The sequence below is a fragment of the Amblyomma mixtum genome, chromosome 6 (assembly GCF_055824585.1).
Source record: "Amblyomma mixtum isolate Tamu chromosome 6, ASM5582458v1, whole genome shotgun sequence".
Taxonomy (NCBI): Eukaryota; Metazoa; Arthropoda; class Arachnida; order Ixodida; family Ixodidae; genus Amblyomma; species Amblyomma mixtum.
In genome coordinates, this window is record NC_143017.1 from 32,249,987 (window position 1) to 32,274,437 (window position 24,451).

General features: G+C 47.7%; 2 protein-coding genes and 1 non-coding gene across 11 annotated transcripts in view; 2 read left to right on the forward strand and 1 right to left on the reverse strand.

Annotated features, from left to right (window-relative positions):
* LOC149338736 (uncharacterized) overlaps positions 1 to 14,942 on the reverse strand; it is a 76,123-nt gene extending 61,181 nt beyond the window's left edge. The window contains exon 1 of the mRNA XM_089547739.1: positions 14,760 to 14,942. The gene's annotated coding sequence lies outside the window, so the exon portion shown is untranslated. The remainder of the gene's footprint in view (positions 1 to 14,759) is intronic.
* Positions 13,456 to 24,451, forward strand: part of LOC149338737 (uncharacterized) — a 43,740-nt gene continuing 32,744 nt past the window's right edge. For 8 of the 9 annotated variants that reach the window (XM_089547744.1, XM_089547740.1, XM_089547741.1 and 5 more), the window contains exons 1-2: positions 13,456 to 13,861; positions 17,297 to 17,656. In XM_089547744.1, the coding sequence (XP_089403870.1) occupies positions 17,311 to 17,656 (346 nt within the window). In that variant the 5' untranslated portion in view covers positions 13,456 to 13,861; positions 17,297 to 17,310. Of the gene's footprint in view, positions 13,862 to 15,337; positions 15,666 to 17,296; positions 17,657 to 24,451 lie in introns of those variants that run through there. The other variant, XM_089547745.1, reaches the window with a different exon arrangement.
* LOC149338738 (U2 spliceosomal RNA) lies at positions 15,358 to 15,549 on the forward strand. The gene has a single exon (XR_016283911.1). It is a non-coding gene; the product is annotated as a U2 spliceosomal RNA (small nuclear RNA).

Sequence of the window (24,451 nt, forward strand, 5' to 3'; positions counted from 1 at the left end):
TAACCGCCGTGGCGGCTCCATGGTTAGAGCGCTCGGCTACAGGGTCGGAGTTCCAGGGTTCAAACCCAACCGCGGCGGCCGCGTTTCGATGGAGGCGAAACGTAAAAGGCGCCCGTGTGGTGTGCGATGTCAGTGCACGTAAAGATCGCCAGAACCCTCCACTACGGCACGTCTTTCCTTTTTCTTTCGCTTCCACCTTCCTCCCTTCCCTTAGGGCGCGGTTCGGGTGGCCACCAAGATGTGAGACAATTAATGCTCCATTTCCTGTCCTCAAACACCAATTTTCGAAGGTTTGATATTCCTTTCCCTCAGAAGTGGGACCTTGCCGGACGATGCTATCGCGTCTTCCTCGCCCGTGAAACGACGATTTTCCGCGTTTAACGCCTCCTAAAGTCCGTGCCTTCCCCATTCATCACCCCAAGGCGATGACCGGCAGGAGCCAGCGTGTCTGCAGAGGCGTCGTGGTGACGCCCGGCGGGGTCCCCCGCGGTCAAGTATCTCCCGCGAAGTATCTCAAGTATCCGCGGTCAAAAGGCGGTCAAGTATCTCCCACGACTGAAAATTCTCGAAGCCTTGTAACTAATCGTTGAACCACATCTAGAAGATTCACTCTTCCTATGCTGCCCGGAAGGTGTTCACAGAAGCCACACCAAATGCTTCACACATCTCATTTCTGAGAAGTTTCTCCGAATTCTTCTCGTCAACTACACAAACAAATTGACAAACCAAAATGACAAGCCGTCTGCATGGTTTCATCCACAAGCCAACGCGAAAGCATTCAAGGCTGTAACTGACATCCCTTGAACTGCGAGCCGCACGACAATGTTGTATAGGTCATTACAAGCAGCGCCTGTTATTATTTCCAGTCCTTCTAAGTATGTGAAACGATATCGGAGTTCCAAAGAGCGAAGGATCTTTCTGATCTGGTGTGTTTCACGCAGTGAGAACAGATAGATGGCACAGATACTTCGAATGTTTTCAAACGGCAAGCGCTATTATTTTGTTCATACATTTCCAAGTATCGACAAGACTGCCAGCCCTAAAGATGAAAATAAATGTTTTCCTAACCGTAGCTTCGCCCTGTAATATCTTGCCTCACTTTTATTCCTGCTAGTCGCAAATGATACAGCCCTATTCGCTAATACTATGCGCCATCATTGCATGCCGACTCCAATGTTTTGAGATCCATCTACTAGTTCCCTGCTTTGCGTGCCGATAGCAGTGGCTGCATAAGATATGGTTGTCAAGTTCTTGTTCAGTACTCGGAGCAGCCGTTCAGCAACATGTGCAAAGTAACCGAACCAGCCCCCGGAGAGTTGCGGCGATAGGCAGCAACTGCCCGTCATGCACAGGCCGTAAGAAAGAGCGCGCGCGTCGAGTGCTCCGAGTTCCTGCACAGCGCCAGCCAGTCCGGAGAGGAGGCGCTAAGCCGATGCGGCAGCGTATACATGCTCCTTCCAACCGGGTCGGGCAGAGCCAACCCACCCCCTGCAGTCGGGCTGGCCCAGCTCGACTCGACGGTCCCTTAGCTCGACCCCCTAGCGTATACATGAGCCCGACAACCGGTTCTCGGCCCGATAGCCTGCTTAACTCGACTTTTGTCGGGCTCATGTAAACGCCCAGACTGTTAACTGCTAGTCGGCGCCTCACTGACAGCCGGTCAGTCGCGTCACTCAACTCAGGCCTTCGCTGTCCTCGGCTAGCCGCGCTGTCGCCGGCTATTCGTCATTTTTGTTGCCCCCCTCGTCAACAGCGCCTGATACCGATCGGTTCGGCAGAGCTTAAAGGGTACCTGCCCAGGGTCCGGACATTTTTGAAAAACAAGCCCACTGAATAGATGAGGCATCGAAGATAACCTCTGCAAAATACTAGAGCCATGCGCGCCCCGAAAAGCTGCAAAAATTCAAATCAAAGCCCGCTCGTTCTTTTCTTCCACAAGCAAATGTCCCCGCCCACTACTCTGAACCCGTTTGACGTTATGCGGGTTACTTTCGCTAAAGGCATTCCATTGGGGCATCGTTCTGATTGACGGGAGAAGGTTGGGCGTAGCCTGGGCGTCGCGTCGTCTGCACAACGCTTTCCACAGCGCCTCTCGTTTTGGCGCATGCCTACAAACCCGCATGAAGGAACAACAAAAAAAAAAAAAACTGCGGAGGGAGCGTACGGCGACAGCCTTGAACCGTAGTCATAAAAAGTAAAAAATAGTAAAACAGAGAGAGGGGCGATCGGCGTGCGACGGCTCTCACCGCTCTTTGGATAACCGGCGCAAATCGGCCCCAAAGGGCGATGGACACCCGCGCGGCCCGACGCCTTCGCGCGCGCGCATCGTTCCAAGAAAGGTGACACTTCGCTTCGAGCGCACCCCGCCGACCCCTCCCGCCGGGGGGGGGGGGGGGGGGGGGGGGGGTCCATTGAAGACGGCAGCGGTGGGGTGCTGAGAAATAATTACTGGTACTCACGACCCCTCACGCACTACCGATCCCTTACAAAGTAAATAGTTTGTTTACTGCAGTTGACGCGTTCATTCACTCAGAAAGAAGACGCAAGAAGCGGCCGCGGTGCTTGCAAACAGTATCGCGCGGTTCTCCTACTAAACAAAAAATGCAAAAAAAAAAGGTTTGCCATCGGCTCGGGGACACACAAAAAAAAATTGCATCTTTACCGCTTCGACAAACTGTCACGTCGTACAACTTAATTATTGCAGTTAGAAATATCCCAACAAGCCTTTACAATTCGATCGGATTCGTGGTCGAGTGGGCACTGCTCCGAACCGCGATCCGAACTATGTATGGTGGCCGTGAATAATGTCGAAGAATGTTTATGAAGGAGCAAGCTTTGCAGAGAGGGGATGTCCCTGGGCCGATAGCTCTGTTTGTTTAGTGCAGTTGACGCATTCATTCGCTCATCAAGTTTGTCGCTCCCGGCCTACGCCATCAGCGCACGTGTTTCTTGTCTGGTGGGCAAAACCTGCGACTTCTGGCAGCGTGGTCCAGCAGATGCTACGCCTACCGAGACAGCTCTAAAGGCTGTTTCACATGAAGGCGAATGAGCGGCGCGTCGCTGCGAAAATTCCCACCTTGTTAGAGCCTCGCCGCCCACCGCCATGACGACTCGAAAACAAGTTGTTTACACCAGAGCTGGGTCTGTTTCCGCTTATTTCACAGAGATCTGCTGGTATATATCTCCAAAAGTATGAGAGGTGCCTGAAAGGTTTAACGTTAAGAGATCGGAAGCGGTCAGAGTGGATGAGGGAACAAACGCGGGTTAATGACATCCTAGCCGAAATCAAGGGGGACAAATAACACTTGTCGCTGGGGCTAGTCGGTGCATAGTTCTTCGTACAAAAGTTAGCGCAAAACACAAGACACTCACAACCAAGGACCGACGTGTCCAAAACTCCCTTGTTACAAATAAAGTTTTCATCATCATCATCATCATCACAAGAAAGGTAGACAGGACAACGCGCTTCCTGTCTACCTTTCTTGTGAGTGTCTTGTGTTTTGCGCTAACTTTTGTACGAGGAATAAATAGGCTTGGGCAGGTCATGTAATGCGAAGGCAAGATAATAGGTAGTCGGAGTGCATTCCAAGAGAAGGCAAGCGTGGCGGGGGGCGGCAGAAAGTTAGTTGGGCGGAAGAGATAAAGAAGTTTGCGGGAATGCGGTGGCCGCAACTGGCAAAGGACAGGGTTAATTGGAGAGACATGGGATTTGCCCTGCAGTGGGCGTAATCAGGATGATTATGGTGATCAGCCCGTACTGGCGGCGTGTATGTTTGTACTCGCAGATGGTACAGAAAATCTCAGCTATGGCAAGAGAAACAGGATGACGTCATCAAGCGGCCACATATGACGCACACAGCAAAGCGAACACCGCCACTCAGACAATCCACGTGGTGGCAGTTTTCCCGGCAACATTCGCACCAAAACTGTTTGTCGAGCTACGTTCCAGGTGGTACGTGTGTGCATGCACCCAGGGACAGTAATGACTTCGCAGCAGTTTTTGCAAATTTTTTTATTTATTTCATCGCGTTCATTCTTCCTTTGATGTTCGTGTCTGCGGTCGACGGAGAGGCGCTCCCGCACGCCGCTGGTCTACCTTCACATCCCAAGGCCTGTTTACATGAACTCGATAGAGCCGAATGGAGTTTGCTTGTCGGGTAAAAAAGAAGCTAATAGTTGTCGGGTTCATGCAAACGCTATTGGGTCGAGTAAAATAAGCGGCAGAGCGAGTCGAGTTAACTGGCCTGCAGGGGGTAGGTTAACACGCTTGACCCGCCTTTCTAAAAGCATCGAGTCGGGTTAGAGGGAGGGGAGAGGATAAATGCAACCTGTTTTTCGCTTGGCCGTCGCGCTTGCGAGACAGCGGTGCCATGTCGCAATCTTGGAGGTTGCCACTGCCCTCTCCTGCTGCGTTGCTCGAAGCTTCGTGCCGCTTCAGTTGAACTGGTCTCAACTCGCTAAAATTGAATTCATGTAAACACGCAGTCGTCGAATTAGGCTGACCTTGCTCAACTCGATCCCTTGACTCGACCCGCCATTGTCGGGTTGATGTAAAGGAGGCTCCAGTCTTGCCTGCTGAAGCTGTGAAAGAAGAAAGATTCAAAATACATAATCACCGACTCGCGAGGGGTTGTCAGCACGTCGAACAAGGCTGCACTCCCTTCTATAGCCTTTCGAATCTATCAGAATTGCATACGGGATACGGACCCCGCACGCCGTTACCTCATATGGGCCCCTGCTCATCAGGGGTTGGCAGGAAATGGCAGGCTGTTTTCTCCTCCCCACCCGATCAGGAACCCGATTTTAATCCGGTCTACACCTTCAAAGATGTTGCCGGCCTTCCCTCCAGCCAGAAGGGCAATTCACCCTTGATGCGGAATGCATGCCCATATTTGGACATAAGCAGGCACAGCTTTTCATTAAAAACGAAACGAAACAAAACAAGACAAATGTGAGTGTAGAGAAAGCGCCTGCAGATCGAGATTTCGCGATTGGACAGCTTTTAATTTTCAAGAATGAGCCTTTTTCTGTGCTCTTTCTTTTTTCTTGCGGGATTATACCCCCCCCCCCCCCCCACACACACGCACACACAGAAAAAAAACGCATTCTGTAGTAATTTCTAAAAAAAAAAAAAATTCCCCCGAATATAAACTCTGAAAATAAAACCAGTTTTTTTTACCCCCCCCCCCCCCCCCCCCCGAATTTTGCAAAAAATAAAACCCGGAAACGAAGGGTCGACGGGGGTTTGAATGCGGATAGCGTGTGACTACATGCGCGTGACACTGCGTCTTGGAAAGTGAAACTGTGGCGCGCGCCGGATCGACTCGCCGAAACGTCGGTTCCCCTCATAGGACTTGTGTTTGCGTGGTTCGGGTATCCAGACAACTTTGCGAAACCGTAGCGCAGCAGCAGACGAAGGACAGAGACGAGACGCTAGCTTCCAACAAGTGTGCTGTGAACTGCTTCGTCATTGCCACAGGCGCACTCGTCCGCTGTAGTCTCAGTTGTGTCTGGCCCGGATCTGCTATCGACCCGTTTATAACAAAGTGCATAAAGAAAATGCGCAGCTATTCGGACGCCCTTTATCGTTGCAAAGCGCCAACTGCTGACATGCGCGGATTTTAGCAAGATTTTTGCCAGACATGCAAATAGAGGAGGATGGGCGCTCTTAACGATCCTGCTAGGTGTTTCAGCTTGGACAGTTTTACGTGTACACCTGCATGTCTTCGATGCCGATCTAGAAACACTAGTGGAAGAGCCGCTTCCATTTACACGTGTCGCAGTGCAGATCGGGGGGAAGGGGGGGGGGGGGGGGGGGGGGGACACCTGGCAGATACCGCGAACCACGTGCTCGTTTCAAGGAACTTGGAAGGCTCTGTAACATGAAACAGTGCCTCACTTGCAACAACATGTCCGCAGTTGATTTAGGCCCTGTAGACAAATAACTGGAAAGAGTAACATTTTCTTTTTCTGGAAAATAAACCACCACCACCTATTCCATTTAGTGCCCGCCTTCGTGTAGGTGTGATGTTAGGAAAATCGACAACGCCGCAAAGTGTTGCCTCCGTATGTGACTGTTTCCGCTACCAATGCCTATTTTCGATCCCTATCCACACTTTTGAACACTCAATAACGATATGATGTTTGTGCTCAGCACTGGTTTCATGTCCAGACAAATGCTGCACAAAACATGCACCGGAGCGCAGCAGCGCTGAGAAGGCGTGTGAGGTGCAAGTTCGTGCTTTCCACATCACTTTCCGCCCCCTCCCGTACAGGATTCCCTAGAGAAAACACAAATTAGAGTGTACCACGCTTCGCCGTTTTTTTCGCTCACTCGCTTACTTTCGGTCGGCTGGAGAGCGCAAGCCTCCACTTCCGTCTTTTCCTGGCTCGCAAACGCCCTCTGAAAGCGGCCCAGCCAATTGCCTAATGAGCGGCCTAAGCTGGCGAAAGCTCGGAGTCGCGATCGCATTTACTACGCGGCCCCTTCTCCCTTTCAGAAGCTCCCTCCTAGTTCTTTTCTTTGCGTGTGTTTCGTTTCGCCAGCTACGTGCACTGAAGGGGGCAGGTCCGTTCGATTTGCTTGCACTCGCTGGACCAGTTCTGTCAAGTTCTGCGCCGGTGTCGCGAGCGCGCAACACCAATTCTGGCAGTTCAAGTGCAGCTTAGCACTGACTGCTTCCAAAGCGAATGGTCGAGTGCAGGCCTGGCCGTCTGCTATATAGCCTTGGCGTCGCCAGCAAATTGCAACCAGCAGTTTTCCGCCAACAACGGCAGCCAACGCCCGAAACGCGCGAATAATTTTCAAACACAACAGGCATACGCGGCCGGACGCCCCACCCCTGGCCGCTAGTGCAGTGTGCCGCGCGCGCGATTAGTCCAAGACAAGACGCTACGATGCGCGCCGCTAGGCATCCATGCCGCTAGGTATAGTAGTACATACAGTTTCCTTCACGTTATGTCACTTGGCAGCTCGCGCGCAGTTATTTTCGGACAAAGCGTGGACAGTTTGCGCGCGAGCGGCGTGAACTTGATTACTTTTGTATTTTGTACATAGTGTACGAAGCTTTTCCCCTGTCCTTTCTTGCTATTATCCTCTCCCTTTCACCTCCGCCGGCATCTGGGGGCTTAAAGATAGCAATTGCCGCGGCCGGCAACATTCTTCTCCTTCACCTCTTTTTTTTTTTTTTTTTCAATAAACCACTACCACCGCCACCGAAGTGCTGCCATGAGCCAGCCTCGATGCGTGTGCACAGTGCACCTCGCAGCAGCTGGTGCGAAAAGCACGTGTGTTATTTAACTCTGCACGACTGAGGTGTGCGCCCACCGCGTAACAGTAAATAGCGGCGCGCACACCGCGATTGTGACGACACTGTCGCCACTGTCGCATGTCTGCCCACGAGTGATAAATACTTCGCGCGCGTGTCCTGCCATCCATGCTGCCATCCCACGAGCGTGGTTCACTCAATGCGCCCGCAATTAATGCACGCAAATAGCCGCAAGTAGTTATAGGCGTAATCAACGGGTCCCCAGCGCGTTACCGTAGTGGAACCGTAGTGAAAGAAAATGGTGAGTTTGAATGACAATTTAAATGACATTACAAATAATGAGATTACAAATTACATTACAACGATCTCCCGATAGCATTTTCCTTTTCCCTGTTTCTCCTGATGAAATCGGCAAAATAATACGCAATCTGAAAGACGCCAGTCCAGGTCTCTATAATTATTGAGTTAATTGCATGCGTATCTCATTTGCGATATGTGAATTCGCCCATATTGTTAACCTGGTCTTGAAATCAGGCGCTTTCCCTACTGCGTTGAAAAAGGCAAAGCTAATTTCAGTCTTCACAAAGGGAAATAAAAATATTTCTAATTATCGCCCAATCGACATTTTATCATTTTTCAGTAAAATCATTGAAAAAAGCCATTGTTATCCGAAAAAACAACTACTTAACAAAATTTGACATTCTCTCGCCTAACCATTTCGGTTTCGGAACGGGATTCTCCACCAAATTAGCTTTCATCGCTCTCACTGATAAAATTACATCCTACATCGACGCAGGTAACTTTGCTGGTGAATTATTCATAGACCTTTCCAAAGCTTTTGATTCCCTCAACCATGCTATTTTATTCAATAAGCTTGACGCTATCGGCACAACTGGGCTTGAACTTTCGCTAAACAGAAGCTATTTATTCAATAGAAAACAAGCCATGTTCATCTCAGGAACATACCCAAAATTCAAGACCACTAACGTTGGAGTTCCGGAAGGTTCCCTTCTTGGGCCTCTTCTATTTTTATTATTTATCAATGATTTCCCTACAGGTGTCTTTATAATTCCAACTGTTTTCTTTATGCGGATCTTAACCTCGGATTCACACAAATAAAGGGGTCGATAAACTTAGCATTGATGCACAGAATGTATTGGATTGTTGCAGTTTTTAGGTCACCCATAAAATTCTTTGCGAAAACCCAGCTGTTAGCACAGGCTCAAAATCGATCCTTTCAGCTGATCACGTATCCTTTCTAGGTGTAGTACTGGACAAACATCTTAAATTTCAGACCCACATTACATCCATTTCCCGAAAAATGGTGTATGGTATTAGAGTACTGTAAGGTCGTCGCTTGCACCCGCTCGCACGCGTTTCTTTTGCTTGTGTTTTTTTATACAGTTACGCCCCGAGCCGCTTCGCCGGGATTCCGGGCGTCCCGGGCGGGGAGGAAACTTTTGTTTGTCTTTGGTATGCTGTTTGGAGTTCTGTTTCGTACAGCGGTACTCCCGAGCCGCGTCGGCGGGGTGCCGCGCGCCGTCGGGGGCGGAACTTTTGTTTGTCTCTTGTTTGTCGTGCGGAGCGGTGCCCCATGACTCCTTAAGCTAGACGGACCGCGCGTTCATCACCCGCATTTTGAGGTGTTTGTTTCCGCGGGTGAACTCGCACTTCGCGTGGAGGGAGCATTGAGTGCGCTACTGGTCTAGTTGGGTCTTGTTCTAGCACCGACGTGTAAAGGCGCGCTCACACTAGCGTGTGTCTCCGTAGACGGCGCCGCTTCGCGCATTTGCGGGGCTCCGGACGCCTTCGACAAACCACACACCGCACATCTGTTAGGTGCCTGGGTTTGCGTTGCTTTTCTTTACCGTATGTCGGAGCCACTGGTCATAAATTTGCGCTTCTCCGCGGGGATGGGTTTCCTAACCTTGCGGGCCAAGGCCCAGACGCGCCGGCGCCCCAGCCCCGTCCGCGGTACATGGATTCCCCGAAACCGGGGGAAAGTGTCCTTGGGAGTATGAGAGCGCTGAACGAATAAGTGTTTTTGTGGAAGAAGCCCAGCCACGGCCGCGAGCTCTGAGCGGGCGGCAGTTGAGGTCGGAGCTCGGTAGGAGACGGACTTCCTCCCGCATGCTCGCTTAGGACATAGTGATGGTTCAACAGCGCAAACACACACAGACCAAGAAGGAGACAAGACACACACAGCGCTGAACTTACAACTGATTTTTTATTAGGAAGAAGCATGTATATACACACACGAAAACAACACATGAAAAAACAGCGCACATGCGCAATGTCAACAATCTCATAGTACTAAAAAAGGTAAAAACCGCTTTACAAGCACGTGTGTATCCACAGATCCACTATCCACTGTGTAGCATTTTCATTTCCCTTACAGCTGAAGCCTTTGGCTTGCTGAAGCCTTTCACATTAACAGGAAAGATAAAGGGTGCGTGAGTGCGCCATCTGTAACATTATCTGTAAGGGAAATGAAAATGCTACACAGTGGATAGTGGATCTGTGGATACACACGTGCTTGTAAAGCGGTTTTTACCTTTTTTAGTACTATGAGATTGTTGACATTGCGCATGTGCGCTGTTTTTTCATGTGTGTTGTTTTCGTGTGTGTATATTATGACATGCTTCTTCCTAATAAAAAATCAGTTGTAAGTTCAGCGCTGTGTGTGTCTTGTCTCCTTCTTGGTCTGTATGTGTTTGCGCTGTTGAACCATCACTATGAATCTACACCAACTAGCCCAATCTGCAGTTCTTCTACAGTTTATCGCTTAGGGCGACGGACTGTCCTAAGCCCAGGGGCGGCCCAGCTCAGTTATGCTTTTCTATGATGCTGTCATCATTATAACTGTACTGTACATTTTTGTTGTAATCAAGTGTTAATTAAATAAGTGTTCTCAGTTAATCCGGACAATTCGAGGGGCGAAGAAGGGAACGGGACCTACTAAGAAGAAAGAAGAAACAACAAGCAACAACGAGTGAAGAAGAAGAGAGAAGGAAAGGAAGAACGAAGAAAAACAAGAGCAACAACAACGAAAAAGTTTTACTAGTACTAATTAAGGTTTGCCCGTATGTTCATGTTCCCATTCTCGTTTCCATTTATTAATCGTTCATCCACTCCAACATTCAGTACTGTATTTCATCTTGGGGAAACACATATCATTCGCATTTATCTCCTCTGCAAATATCCAAAATCAAGCAATTCGCATTATCACTTACAGTCACTACTCTGTAAATGCCCCTCGTGTGCTCTTATCACACAATAGTTTATCTGTGCCCAAAATAATCGAATACAAATTATGTACCCGTATGAAGAAATCTGTCAGAGACATGGTTAGAGAGCTACTTCTTTTTTCGCTATAACTACCAGTGACCAAAATCCGCTTCTCAACGACACACGTTTTGCTAATCTCAATAACTTCTTACTCCCTAAACCTAACACTAATTATGGCAAACCAACAGTTCGCTTCTCTGCTACCACATTATCGAACTCATTACCTGTTACCATTAAAGGGGTGGAGACACCAAATTTGTGGTTCGCGCGTTCTTAGTTGCAAACGTTTCTTATGGCTCCAGGAAGCATGATACACACTCAAAGATTCATATATTCACAGTGAATAATTTATTATAGCATTTTTAGGTGAACGATTTTCGGTTTCGGTTTCGGAACGCCGAGTTGTACAGTGACGTCACAGAGGGGGAAGATCAACTGCTTCGCTTGGTCACGTGGGCCCACAAAAGTTGTGACGCACCTACTGCTGCATCGTCTGCTTTCCCACACACGTGCTGACCAGCGCATATGAAAACAAACAACTGCACGTCTGTATAGTCCCAGCAGCTCGGATTCTGACAGATCTGATTGCAACGAGTGAGGACATCGACTTTTTTTTTGTTCGCACGCTAATATCGCCTTCGCGGGTTCGCGTGAGGATGCGAAACACTTTGCAAAATGCCAGTAAGCATCGCTGCGCCGCTCTACCCAAGCTGCGCCCACAACCGGTGTCACACTTCGCTGCCGTGCAGCAGTACCTGAGCGCTGCTTGGGATGGTGTACAAATATCACAAGAAAAGACAAGATCGCCTTGTTATCAGAACTGCCAGCTATACTCGAGCAGCGACAAAGCATGTCTGCTTATGTTGGGAGCTTTCGGCAACGGCACCGCTCGCGGGCGCTCCGGGCGACGAGCTCTGCTGCTGCCTGGCTGCCGTGGTCGTCGCTAGGCCTATAGCCTGTTTAGCAAGCGGCAGGCGCTTCGGAAGTCGCCTGCGCTATAATAAAAGGCCTACTTTTCACAAATAGCTGTAGTGTTAACAGAATCATCTCACAATAAAATAATAGTATGGTCAATCTCCTCGACGCCTTCGGCAGCGGAGCTAGCGGGCGCCAGGCGAGCCGGACCCCGACGTCGCGCCAGCGGCAGCTGCTAGGCGCGGTTGTGAGAAATTTGCTCATATCACAGTTGTTACCTCTACTAGCAGCTCAGTATTGGTCAGCGATCCTCAAAAATGACACTTTTTTCACATTTCTTGTCCCATGGTTTATTATTTACGTCAAGAACACTCTTTAGCTCGCTTTTATGACGTCGGCAGACGGTATCCAGGCTGACCTACCGGCCGGCAGACTCGGCGTACTTCACGTCCGCACAAGAAAATACAAAACAGCCATGCCACCAGAAAGGATGCTTTCTAGATTCGAGATACGACAGCATGCATCTGTGCTAAAAGTGGATCTTTCGGCAGCGACACTGCCTGCGGCAACGCCGGCCGACGACCTGCGCGCTGGTCCCAGACTGCCCTAGTCGTCGCTAGGCCTAGCTGCTTTCGATATCGACTCCGCAGCTGAGGGAGCTTCGGGACTGGCCAGCGCTCAGAAACGTGCTCCGCTCGGCACCCCTTTACTGTGAACTCGTCCCATAATAAAAGATATGCTCGATTTCCACGACGTCTTCAGCAACAGAGCTAGCAGACGGCAGGCGAACCGCACCAGGTAGCAGCAGCACAAAACCGGCTATGGGATGAAATTTGCTTGCATCGCAGTCATCACTTCTACCAGGAACTCGGTATTTGCCAACGATCGTCACAAACGATGCATTTTTGATATTCATATATCCCAGGGTTTGCTATGAACGTGAACAAACAATACAATCGCGTTCTTCAGATGCCGGCGTTCAGCACGAAGACTGGCGCAGGCCGCCCGGCTCCAAGGAGTGCGCCCTATGTCATCATGACGCTGCCGCTCTCCGCGCTCGCATTGGCTGCCGCTTCCCGTCGTTGTTGCCGCGAGCGGCCCGCCGTTGACATCTAGCAGGCCGGACGCAGGCAACGAGCTGCAATCGGACGTTGCGACGCTGTTCGCAACGGCGCGCCGCAAACCGAGCGAGTGGCGGTTAGCAGCAAACGCGGCTCGCTGGTGCGTCGACTGCGCTCACGCGGCTGTGCCCCGCTCATCGTACGTCACTGTATTTTGGTATGACGTCACTAAAACTTTATTTTTCTACACCCCTTGTGACGTCATGGTTGATGGCGCTAGCGAATGGGTCTAGGTCGTGAGAGTGAGCATTTAGGTAATCTTTGGAACCGAATTAAAATATTTTTTAAACGTTTGTTGCGTCCAACACCTGGCAGTGACTGCCCTTGCATACATAGGAATCCCATAGCAGGCTTTTTATAGCTTCAAAATTTGGTGTCTCCACCCCTTTAAGCAGTCATCAAATAGCTGTGCCTTTAAATCCGCTCTTCGTCAGTTTTTACAATCCCCCTCATGGTTTATAGTTTTATATAATTTTATGATTTTTGTTTTGTGTTGTTCTGTATGCTTTTAGATGTGTCATCTTTTTTCATTCAAATTCGTATCTAACTCACCGCACAAATTTACTGATGCCGACAATTTTATAATTTTTGCGTCTGCTGACTGTATAATCTTTTTTACAATTGTTTTCACAGGAGGTCCCGTCCACAGTCTCTGACTTTGGGACCTCCTTCTGTATTTCAGTGTTTTTTTAATCTTGTACCCTAAACATGCAACAAACGAACCTTGAACAAAAAAGTTAAACAAAATTAAAAAAAAAAAAGCCGGGCATGGGGGGGCATTTGCCACTACCCCATTTCAAAGGGGGCGCTCCTATATTCCATCCATTTATCCAGCCAAGCCGACCGCTTCCATTCGTCAACAGGGTGGGCAGGTGGCGAAATAGGACTGCGCACTTTTCGGCGCAGACGGGCTCATTTGCGCTACTGCGCTTCGCTCTTGGCGCTCTTGGTCATGTGCTGCTTAGCTCAGAGTAGCCAGTCTCCCTTTTCGCTTTACCCAAGCGGTGGTGATGTGGTCACAGCTGTTGCGCCGTGTTTTGTGGCGCCTGCAAGACGCGCTAGTCGACGTTTGAGCCGTGCACCCCGTTGACGTCTGCCAACGTCTGAAGCCCAATTCATGCCCAATTGACGTCAGCCATGCATAACTGGTTGTCACAGTTGTGTCGCCGTCACAGTAACTCTTCGAAGAACCTTCGGCGGAGCCCAACGTAGAGCTGCATTGCATCCAGCGTCATACTTTGGAGCTGTTGGAGCCATGTCGACTCTCGGGTGAGCGTGATATGTATTTCGCTTGGTTTGTGACTGTCGAGCTCGCAGCGCTGGGGAGGGGAGGTAGCACGTCCCCAGCTGCCTGCACATTAAATAGCACATAAGCGCCGCTTTTGCTACAGTTTAGTGAAATGTCACGGTGCACAACGCGCGTTATGTTTCCTATTTAATAGCTATGGCATCTTGCTTTATATATACTGTATTTCTTCGGGGAAGGTGGTCGAATTTTCAATTGCCGCGGCGCCATGCACGGATTGACATGACAGCCTCTCGCTTTCCTCAGTTTATGTTGCACACACGTTCGTGACTCTAATTGCGTTTCAGTGAACGTCTCTGAAGATGTGTCGTTTGGTTTTGAAGCAGGGAGCTCGTGGTTGCGGTTTGAGGGTTTCACGTTTCGCTCCTCTTTGTCTTTCGACATTTTGATTTTCTCCCTACGGTGCGACTCGTGGTATGGTGGCGCCATCTACGAACCAGGCGGCGGACTAACATGTCCGCTGACGCGCGCTCGCATGGCGACTCGGCTTCCTTGACGACCAAGTTTTTAAAAGCGCTAGTTCGCCGATCCTTGTATTTTCATTCCATTAGTTTAGCAAGACCGATACGTTTGGTACCGCTAGTTTAGCAAGACCGATGCGTTTGGTACCGCGATATAATTAAACATACAGGGCACGGTGGTATGCGTTGGGCAGCACGATGTATCCGTACGACAGGGAAACGGCGGATCAGCTGTGCTGAATGTAAATGCCTGGCTAGCATTCACTGAATAAAGAGCCATTCACTCTACCCACAACGAGGTCCTGGCACTAGATTTTCGTTGTGTTGTACTAGAGATGGCAGAACACAAATCCAAAGCGACGAGCTGTGCCCAAATGGCTGGCATGGCTTCCATGCTCACCGTGTACGATTCCATGCGTCCGCTTGAAGATCGTAGCTGCAAGCGAACTCCGTCTGCCTATCAGTTTTCTAAACTTGTTCAGTAAGCCACGGATATGCCCTTGGGAGTGCTAGGACGATCACATTTACCGGCCTAGCAGCGCTCGAACTGCGATACGTGGACGGGCGACGTGCTGACTCACGGGCGCTGCCATACTGGATGCAGTTTCGTTTGTTGCTTTTTTGATCGTTGATATGCGTTTCATGAGATAAGGTTTTGCAGGTTCAGGTACTTATTACAAGCTAAATTATTTTGTTAGAGGAAATAATATGCTATTTTCGGGGCCGTTTAGCGCATTTTTTTCCGGACGACTTCGCGACCGCTGGCTGTGTTATGCTTGGGTCCGGAGGGTTCTTAATCGAATCCTGAGTATATTAGGCATTAATGAACTTCTCTCAAGTAGTACCAACGTGCCGAAGCGACCACAGTGCGCCGCCGGAGCGGTCGCCGCGGAGGATCGGCGGAATTCACGGCGCTCGCCGGCGGGACCTCACCTGGCCAGAGGGTCGTGTCCGGCGGTCAATCGGAAGGACTTCAAAGTGCGATTCGATTGCAGGTTATCGCTTCTCGGCCTTTTGGCTAAGATCAAAGTGTAGTATCTGTTCTTATCAGCTTAATATCTGATACGGGTCCTATTTGGACCCAAGATATTAAACTTATTTTTGGAATGCGGCGGAGTGCTTGAAGCTTGCTTCACCTCCGCCACGGGTTGGCCCGGTATTGCACTGCCTCCGGGATCGGCCCACTCACCCCACACGGGGTGAGACCTTTCTAAATCGAAAATCAGATCTTCAATCCACTTATCTGTGATTGTCTGTGCGACGATCTTCTGTTGATCGCTGCCCGTGCTACGCCACGCCCACTTTGGTTCGTGCGAGTCAGTTTATTGCCTCTAGCGGTCACAGTCCAGGGTTACTTGTTGTGTTTGCTGAACAAGTTAAGTTCAAGCGACAGCTTACTGCGCTCGAGTTCGTGACCAATGCACACTGTTTAGGAAAGCTGAGCAGCATAATCTGGACACTGTTCCTGGAGCAATGTTGCAATAGCCTTCAACTGGACAGTTGGTATTCCAGTGTGCCTGACATGTAGAAACAGCTGAGATTGTATCTGCTGCAGTCGCAATTGTTTTCGAACAATCTAGCTAATAAACATCGGGACACAACCCTGCAAGGCAAGCTACCCTGGAGGGATAGGCACTCGGAAGTGATCAGATGAGGTAGTGCTGTTACAGCTGAAGGTCTAAATCTGATGCAAGGAGCCACTCGTAGCAAACAACTGCTTAGTGTGACTTTTACGGCTTGCTGCCAACACATCTGCTGAGACCGGCTGCCTGGGCACTTTGTGAGTGGATCAGACATACGTGAACAAAAAAACTAAGCTTGGTGTGCGTAATGAGCTCGAAGAAAGCAGAGCAAGACACACGTGAACTAAACTAAGCTTGGTGTCTGTAATGAGCTCGAAGAAAGCAGAGCAACAACTTGTGATGCAAATCTTTTGTCTTGAAGAAAACACAATGAAATACGCGTTACGATGAGCGCCGCCAGTGCATGAATGTTTTCTAAAGCAGGGAAACAAGGTGGCAACTTTTGAAGAAGGGCTGCAGTGCAAGTATGAGCAGTGCAAAAGGAAGCGTTTGCTTTGATTTCAAGAACCGGTTTTGTTTTTACTACTGCACTGATCCTAAAAGAGGCCTGAAGTAGACAGTGCTTGTAGAGGACAGCTACGAAGAAAAAAAACTTTTTATTCATGCTCTGCATGAGAACACTGCATAATTCAAGAACAGTGTGTTCTTTTGGGTGGTGTGCTTGAGATTTTTCTTTTAGTGCCAGGTTTGTCTGACATTTTTCTTTCCCAATAGAGGCATGACATGGGGTAGCACCCACATAATCATTTGCTGCAGCAGTGTTCTGAAAGGAAATGGCATATCTGCCTTGCATCTTGTGAACACCTGAACTGTGTCTGTTGCAAAGAAGGGAGTGAGAGAAGAAAGGAGGAAATGTAAATGTAGTGGAGGTTTGACCACCTGGGGATCTTTAATGTGCACTGACATCCCGCACCACAGGGGCGCCTTTTGCATTTCGCCTCCACTGAAACTTGGCCGCAGTGGCCGGAATCAAACCCGAGAACTCCGGCTAACTCCGGCTCAGTAGCCGAGTGCCCTAACCACTGAGCTGCCGCGGCGGTTCCCAATGTTTCCGTTAGTGCAGTTGCGATAAGGCCTGGACAAGTACAGCTGCTTTCAGTGATGTGCTTTGTTTTTACTCCTAATTATATGGATATAAAAACCTTGCATTTTGCCCTGCTGGGTTTCCTTACTTCTCATGAAAAAGTACAATAAACCATGCACACCCATTTTTGAATGCCATGAAACACGTGTCCCACTTTCCTACCATGCTTAGAACAGATTGAGAAGTGCGTGGGAGGGAGACCCAGAGAGCACTGATATTTGTAGGTTAGTATGTCGGAGCACTTGCGTGAGCCAGTATTTCTCTCTGCAGGTCAAGCCAGTTGGATGTCAGCTGCAGCTCATGAGCACCAACCAGATGAGACTGCTGACATCAACAGAGGCTGCTTCAACAGTGCATCGACAGTGCAGCTGCTACCGTCGCTGCAGCTGCTACCGTCGAGGAGGTTACCTCAGTTCCCGGGCACCACCCGCTGCATGGCAGTCGAAAACAAGCACACAATTAGTGCTTCAGCTGTCTCTCAAGTCCAGGCATGGGAGTATTGCGTGGAGTATGATGGCCAGCCTAACATGCGGCTAAGAAATCCAAAGCAGCTTCACAAGATCTGGGACAACGAAAAGACTCGGTGGAAGATGGCTGACTCGCTGGAGAAGCATGGTTTGTATGCTACTGGTAAGTACTTTATTTTGATATATTCATAAATGTGCCCATACACCGATTTTCGTAAGAAGCTATGTAGAGAAATGCTTCTACACGTTTGGCAGTTCACTCGTAATTTCTTCATGCACTGCGGTTGAGGAGCAGTGATGTTTCATTGTAACAGTTTCCAATATAGCTTGTGCCCAGTATACAGCACTCATATTTAATTCGTTTTTAACCCATTACTGCTGAGTGTCGCGAATTTGCAATCATACAGTGTCACAACTATTGCTCGTCAACCAGCTGCCTGGTGCAAACCGTTGAGGCACAGGAGCCGCTTTGCGCTTCCCTGTGGTCTAAAAGCGAGCGTGGGACAACATTTATTTGTGGAGGTCGGTCAGCCCGTGCGTGGTGCACGTGTGCATCGGTCATTCAAAAGGAACTCAAGGGGTTGAGGGGTTAAGACAAGTATTTACTCACAGGCAGGGAAACACAAAAAAAGTAAAAATGAACAGAGGAGTAGCAGAAACTATACATAACACGACACGTAGGAGACGGACAATACAAAAACAAACTCATCCAACTATAGAGAACAAGAAGGCGTACAGAGCTTTGAAGGAAGGAATATACAAAACGTTACAGGTAGGAAAGGGAGAAAGTCTGGCGGACAATTCACATACGGGGGCTGCGGCGATGACTCTGGTTCGGGTGGCTGTCGATGGGGCGATGGCTCGACGGCGGCGGGCCTCGCGCGATGGAACGCGGGTGCCTCGGCGCGGTAATTCGGCCCTCCACGCCCGCAGACACACCACGTGCACCCAACCTCTTTAGCTGACCGTTTCCTCCCGACTGTGTTCCCTACAACCTGCACGGGCCGGCAGAGAGCACACTTCTCCCTTCTCCTCATCATCGGGGCGCTTTTTTTTCAACACGGTGACGACGGGCAGAGGGGATGCATTAACCGGCGCAGCTCCCTCGGAGCGCCGCGTGGGAGAGCAGGAGGGGATGCAAAAGACTTAAGTCTTCCGGGACAGTTGTCACCGAGTCGGCCAGGCCTGCACTCTCCACTTTCAAAAAAACAGCGCACCCGTACCACCGCCCTTGGAACTTTCCACGCTTCCTGGAACTCCATTGTCAGCTCCGTTCGCGGATGGCCGAGCCCCGAGAGAGACCTTGACGGACCCCCAGCAACAGCCGTGCTACGAGCTTGTTACTGCGCTATCGGAACGCCGCCTCTGCTCTCTCCTGACGAGACACGTTCTACTGGTCTGTGACATAGTTTCCATGCGGTGTAAAAATGCTGCACTTTCAGTCGGATGTTTGGTGTCGCTATTAGCAAGCTGTGTTAAGAGTAAGGGCACACAAAGGTGTGATCAGTCTGGCCCAGTGTCCAACATCTAATTAGTCTCTCATTTTCTGACATTCTGGGAGGGGGGACATTGGTGGGCGGGGGTGTGACACTTGGGGAGTAACATGTTTCCTTTTGATTATACAAAAATACAAAGTCCATCTTCATCTACGCAATCATATTTCTTGTAACGTGACGTTTCTCTTTTTCTACAGAGGCAGTGTTAATACTCACTTTAAAAACAGTTATTTCACGAGTATATTTATTTGCAAATACTTTTTTTATTCACTGATAAATGATATTTTACAACCTGTGGGTCTTCAAGCTGGTTTGCAAGCTTTGATTTTGTCTTTCACATAGCTCAGAATAACCCCAGACAACACACCTACATCCTAAGGACGTCCTTGGGAAGTCCGCGGCAGGACTTTACGCACATCCCGCGGACGTCCCGAAAAAATCCTGAAAACATCCGAAGTGAAACGCCGAAAGAAGTCCTTCGGATGTTTGACGAGTACATATTTAGGACCTTCGCAGGACTGCAATAGGACGTTACTATTTTTATTTTTTCCTTCGCCAGGACCCAACATAACCTCGTGTCCTTTTCAAAAGTGTCGCTACTGGTCACGCATGACTGACCAAAATACCAGAAGCAGAAGCAGTGCCTCATAGCCGCAACAGAACCAGCTTCCGCTTCTGGCATTTCGACCAACAGCATATGGCCGAGAGTGATGCTATTGTAAAAACGACACAAAGTTGGAACACAGGCCTGGATTACGCTGCACAGTGATTTAAAACACAAAGCTTTGGCTAAAATAGTTTTATTCAAATATATGGGGCATGCTGGTGATCAGGCTGAATGCTGATTCACAGCTGAATTTTATTTTTTAATAACAGCACATGAAACAGAACAACTCACGTAAAGGATGCACTAACACAGCTTTAACAGCTCCTCTCAGGCATTTCTCGTTATTGAGAGCAAGGTCATGGATGGTGTGCACATATGTGTGTAATAGGCTTCATTGATTTTGTTTAGCTTGTCTGGTTAGTATGAGCCAAAATAATCACGTTTTCAAACTTGAAGCAGTAGGATTCCAATACAATATATAAGTAGCCAAGCCAACCCCAGATACAGAGTTGCAAAACAGAGAGATGCAAAATAACTATACGGCTAAAACAGCAGGTATATACAGATAAGTCATGTAAGGTCTAAGCAGGCTTCGGGATGATTATCTTGGTCAGAACAAAAAATATTAATTGCACTGCAAAGGGCATGACATTAAAACAAACAGTAGCGGCATACTGTAAGGCATAAATATTATATGACTGTCTTATAAATAATGAACACAACAAATCACGAATATGCCACTCAGTGCCTCATTGGTCATATGGTGCTCGGCTGCTGACCCAAAAGACGCGGGTTCGATCCCAGCCATGGCAGTCCCATTTCGAAGGAGGAGAAAAGTTAAAAGGCCAGTGTACTGTGCGATGTCAGTGCACGCTAGAGAACCCCAGGTAGTCGAAATTATCTGGAGCCCTCCACTATGGCATCCCTTATAGCCCGGGTTGCTTTGGGATGTAAAGCGCCAGAAAACCAAACTAAAAACACAAATGCAACTTTTTTTTACTAAAACAACAATACAAGCACACGCAGCAGAGGTGAAAAAATCTCAATCACACTGCACGTAGCATAGCTAAAATGAGGCAAATTATGTGACTGCAATAAGGCATAGGAACTATTGTCTTATTTAGAATAATCAATGTTCTTAAAACACAAATGACCCTTTCTTGCTATAACAGCAATTCAACCCAACTACGTAGATTAGAAATTAAAATAATAACATAAGTACTATCTGTCAGGATCAAATTTCAGCAAGCATGCAACTAGAGATAAAAGCAGGCATATAGCTGTGCATAAGTAGTAGGTGGCCTTCAAGGCAATTAGCATGGTCAGAGGATAAACATTTCAGTCAAGCTGCATGTGGAATGACTAAAATAAGACAGGTCGTCTGACTGCTACAAGGTACACGAACTATGCTTGTCTCACTCAAAACAATAAAGATTATAAAATCACAAATGAGCCTTTTTTTTGCTATAACAGCAATACATGCACACAGATCAGAGGTTAAAATATTGACACAAGCACTACCATTCAGACTCACATTTCAGCAAGCACAGGACTAGAAATAAAACACGTATAAGTGTGCATAAGGAGTAGATGGGCTTTAAGGCAACTAGCACGGCCAGAAGAAAAAAATCTAAAACACTCTGCATATAGTATGATATTAACATTCACAAGTTATAAGACTGCTACAAGCCACAGGAACTATGGTCGTCTCTTACATAGACAATAAAAGTCATGAAAATCCACATATCCTCTTTTTTTTTTGCTGGAACAGCAATACAAACGCACTATGGGGGTGAAAAATAACTCTAGTAGTAGCAGTCAGGAACAAATTTACACAAGCATAGTGGGACTAGAGACCAAAACAGCAAGTATAGCTCGGTACAAGCAAATTTCAGATGGGCAACAAAATGCCCAGCTTAGTTAGAGAAAAAGAAATTGTTCAAGCACAAAGCATCGCAATTTTAGACACTTAAGGGGACAGGGTAAGCCCCATCTTTCCCATGTATTTTGGGGAATATTGTGGTGCACTTTTCTCAGCAAATAATAAAGATAGTGGCAAGATATTTACTTCGTTTTGTTCAGAATTCTTTCTTGTAGCTGCTGTACCAAAATTATTTTTGTATTCGAGAAATAAAATTATTAGTGTTTTTTTTACTTTGTACACACTAATTTTGACCAAATTTTGTATATATTTTTATTTTAAAATAAACAATGTTATTCACACGCTTATAATTTTGGTACAGTAAATTGCCACATATATCTACTGTATGCACAGAAAAAATCAGCCTGATATCTATTGTCATTTCGAAAATAATGGTACCGACGTAACAAAAAATCTTGTTTTGAGAAAACTGAGTTTAAAGTAAACAAAACTGTAAATCCCAAGATTTCGACTTAGCCAACCATTTTGACCAATTTATTCAGTAGACACCACCTGCACAGTCATCATCTAGGTCAGCTTGTCGCTCCTTTCCTGCCATTTAACTTCTTGTGCCTGTTTTGTCACTTGCTGCGTAGCTCGATCAGCGAAGTAAACTTGACGCCGATCGACTTGCTTTAGCCAGCGGAAAGTGTTGCTGCCTGGACTTAGTCCGCATGCCTCAAGAACCTTAGTTCTTGCGATGGCACCATCATTGAAGGTCAGAACAGCATCTACTGTAGCAATCTTCAATGTCTGTAGGCCCAGAAAGACATTTTTTTGGAGCACGCTCCCATACGACATTGTTGAAGGACTCGTTTGGGTTCTGGATGGTTGCCAGAGAGCTTTCTCTTTCAAATAAAATTAGGAACGTTTCGTGTTTTTTTAGTTTTCGTAAAAGCGGAGAAAACACACCGCTCTTAAAGGGGGCGTGTCGCTGACCGCTTTGCTTTCAGATAGCTTTTTCAGGTTGATAAAAAATGCACAGAATGAAGTGTGATACATCAAATGATGCAGAAAAGAATTTACTTTGATATTTAGACAAAAGCTAAAATTTTTTTGATTTTTTGCTCACCCTGTTAAGTATACAACTGCTAGGTATCAATAAAGTGACATGTTTTCAAGATATTGCTTGGCTTCTCATTCTAGGCAGTCTTCTTTTCGGTTCTGCTATAGTGTCATCGAAAAGAGTCACGTATACATGTAAAGCAGAAATCCTGCCACCTGGGCCAATGCTGAAATAGGCTGCCTTGCTGGAAGGAAGACAAAAAAAAAAAACCACTACATGTACACTTCTTTCAGTTCACCTTTTTTTCAATCACTGACTGCATTTGAAAAAAAAAAAAAACTTGCAGCACAATATACAAATTGCAGCACCTTCACATGGTGTTGGCACCAAATGGTACTTGCGGCAAAGAATTAATCCTTGCACAAGTAAATGTACATACTTCCAGGAGTAAAACCACCACTAACAGACAGCCAAGTAAAGAGAGGTGCGTGAGGACTTAGCAGGCTAAGAATACCCAAGTTAACTTAAAGATACATTTCATGATTCTACCTAACTACACAGGCTGATATGCAGAAGTTTTCACAGTATCTATTGAAATAATCTACTGAATTCTGTGCTCTCTCAAAATCAATCATCTCTCAGCACAGTGTCACAGAAAATATATCAAGTTTGGAATGAAAAATCCTCAACCCAAGATGTTAATATCAACAAAAAAATGTAGCACACTAGCAACACACTCAACATTCAGTTTTGCTCAGGAGCACAGCTTTGTTCGCCAGTTTTCTTGCGCATTACCCGTTCAGTTGCATGCTGAAACCATGACATGGCTGCCTTTTTGATTTCTTTCAGCGTAGTTTGCTGTGCCTGAGTTGAGGTCTGCTGGTCGGTTAGGCAACCTATATACAAATGAGAGGGTATATGTTATGTATTTTTTATTGAAAAATATATCTCACCTCTAAAAATTTTTGTAGCCAAACTTTACTGCATTTCCTTAATTTTGAACCAGCAGGCAAAGGGCATGGGCTTGAGTAACAAAGGATGGCATATTTCAACACATCTTATTACCAATTCCATTGCTGGACCATGCCTTCTGTGCAGGCAGTATGAAAACAATCCCAAATGCACACTATGAAAGCTGTAATTCTAGCCTGTTCTAACCTGTGGTAACATTCATGGCACTGCAGCCATTAGCCAATGAACCAGATGACAACAAAAATCCATGTGGCTAGTTGTGAAGTGCGTGAATGTGCAGATCTGAAAATAAACAATGAAAATTTTGCATTTTTTTTTCGAAGAAAATATCACTGGTCTTGACGCAATCCTACCAAGACCTACAAATTCAATTATAAACACTTGCTGTAGATATTGATTCTGTGATCTGATTTATATTCGAAGTCTTAAAGGGATACAGACACAGTGTTTTGAGGTGTTCATTTTTCTACTTTCAATGAGACGTAAAAGCCTATTAATCATGGAAATGAGCTTAAATATCTAGTCCACAGTGTGAACAGTTAAACTGTTCTATACGAGTACTTTTGGTCTTCCCCGCAGGGAGGCGTCTGCAGCATGCAGACGTTGGTGAGTGGCGACACCACGGGGTTAACCCGAGCATCCGCAGGGACATCCCCGCAGGGGGATGATGGTGAGCAATGCTTCACCACGGACCCGAGCATCCGCGCCTAGCCGTGCGTGGCATCGCCGTGTCCGGGGAAAAGGGGATCCTGGTGGTTGAGCCGATGCCGAGCGTTTGGACCCTTAAGGCCCCTCGGCGGAGGCAACACACCACTTTGGCCCCAGCTTCCTGTAGACGGCACCTCCGGCCTGACCCGACCGGGGGAAATCGGCAGTCGCCTTTTCCTGTCCTCCCCTCTATCTTTCACTTTCCTATTTCCTTTCTTACAACTTTCCTGTATCCTCCTCTCTTCTTT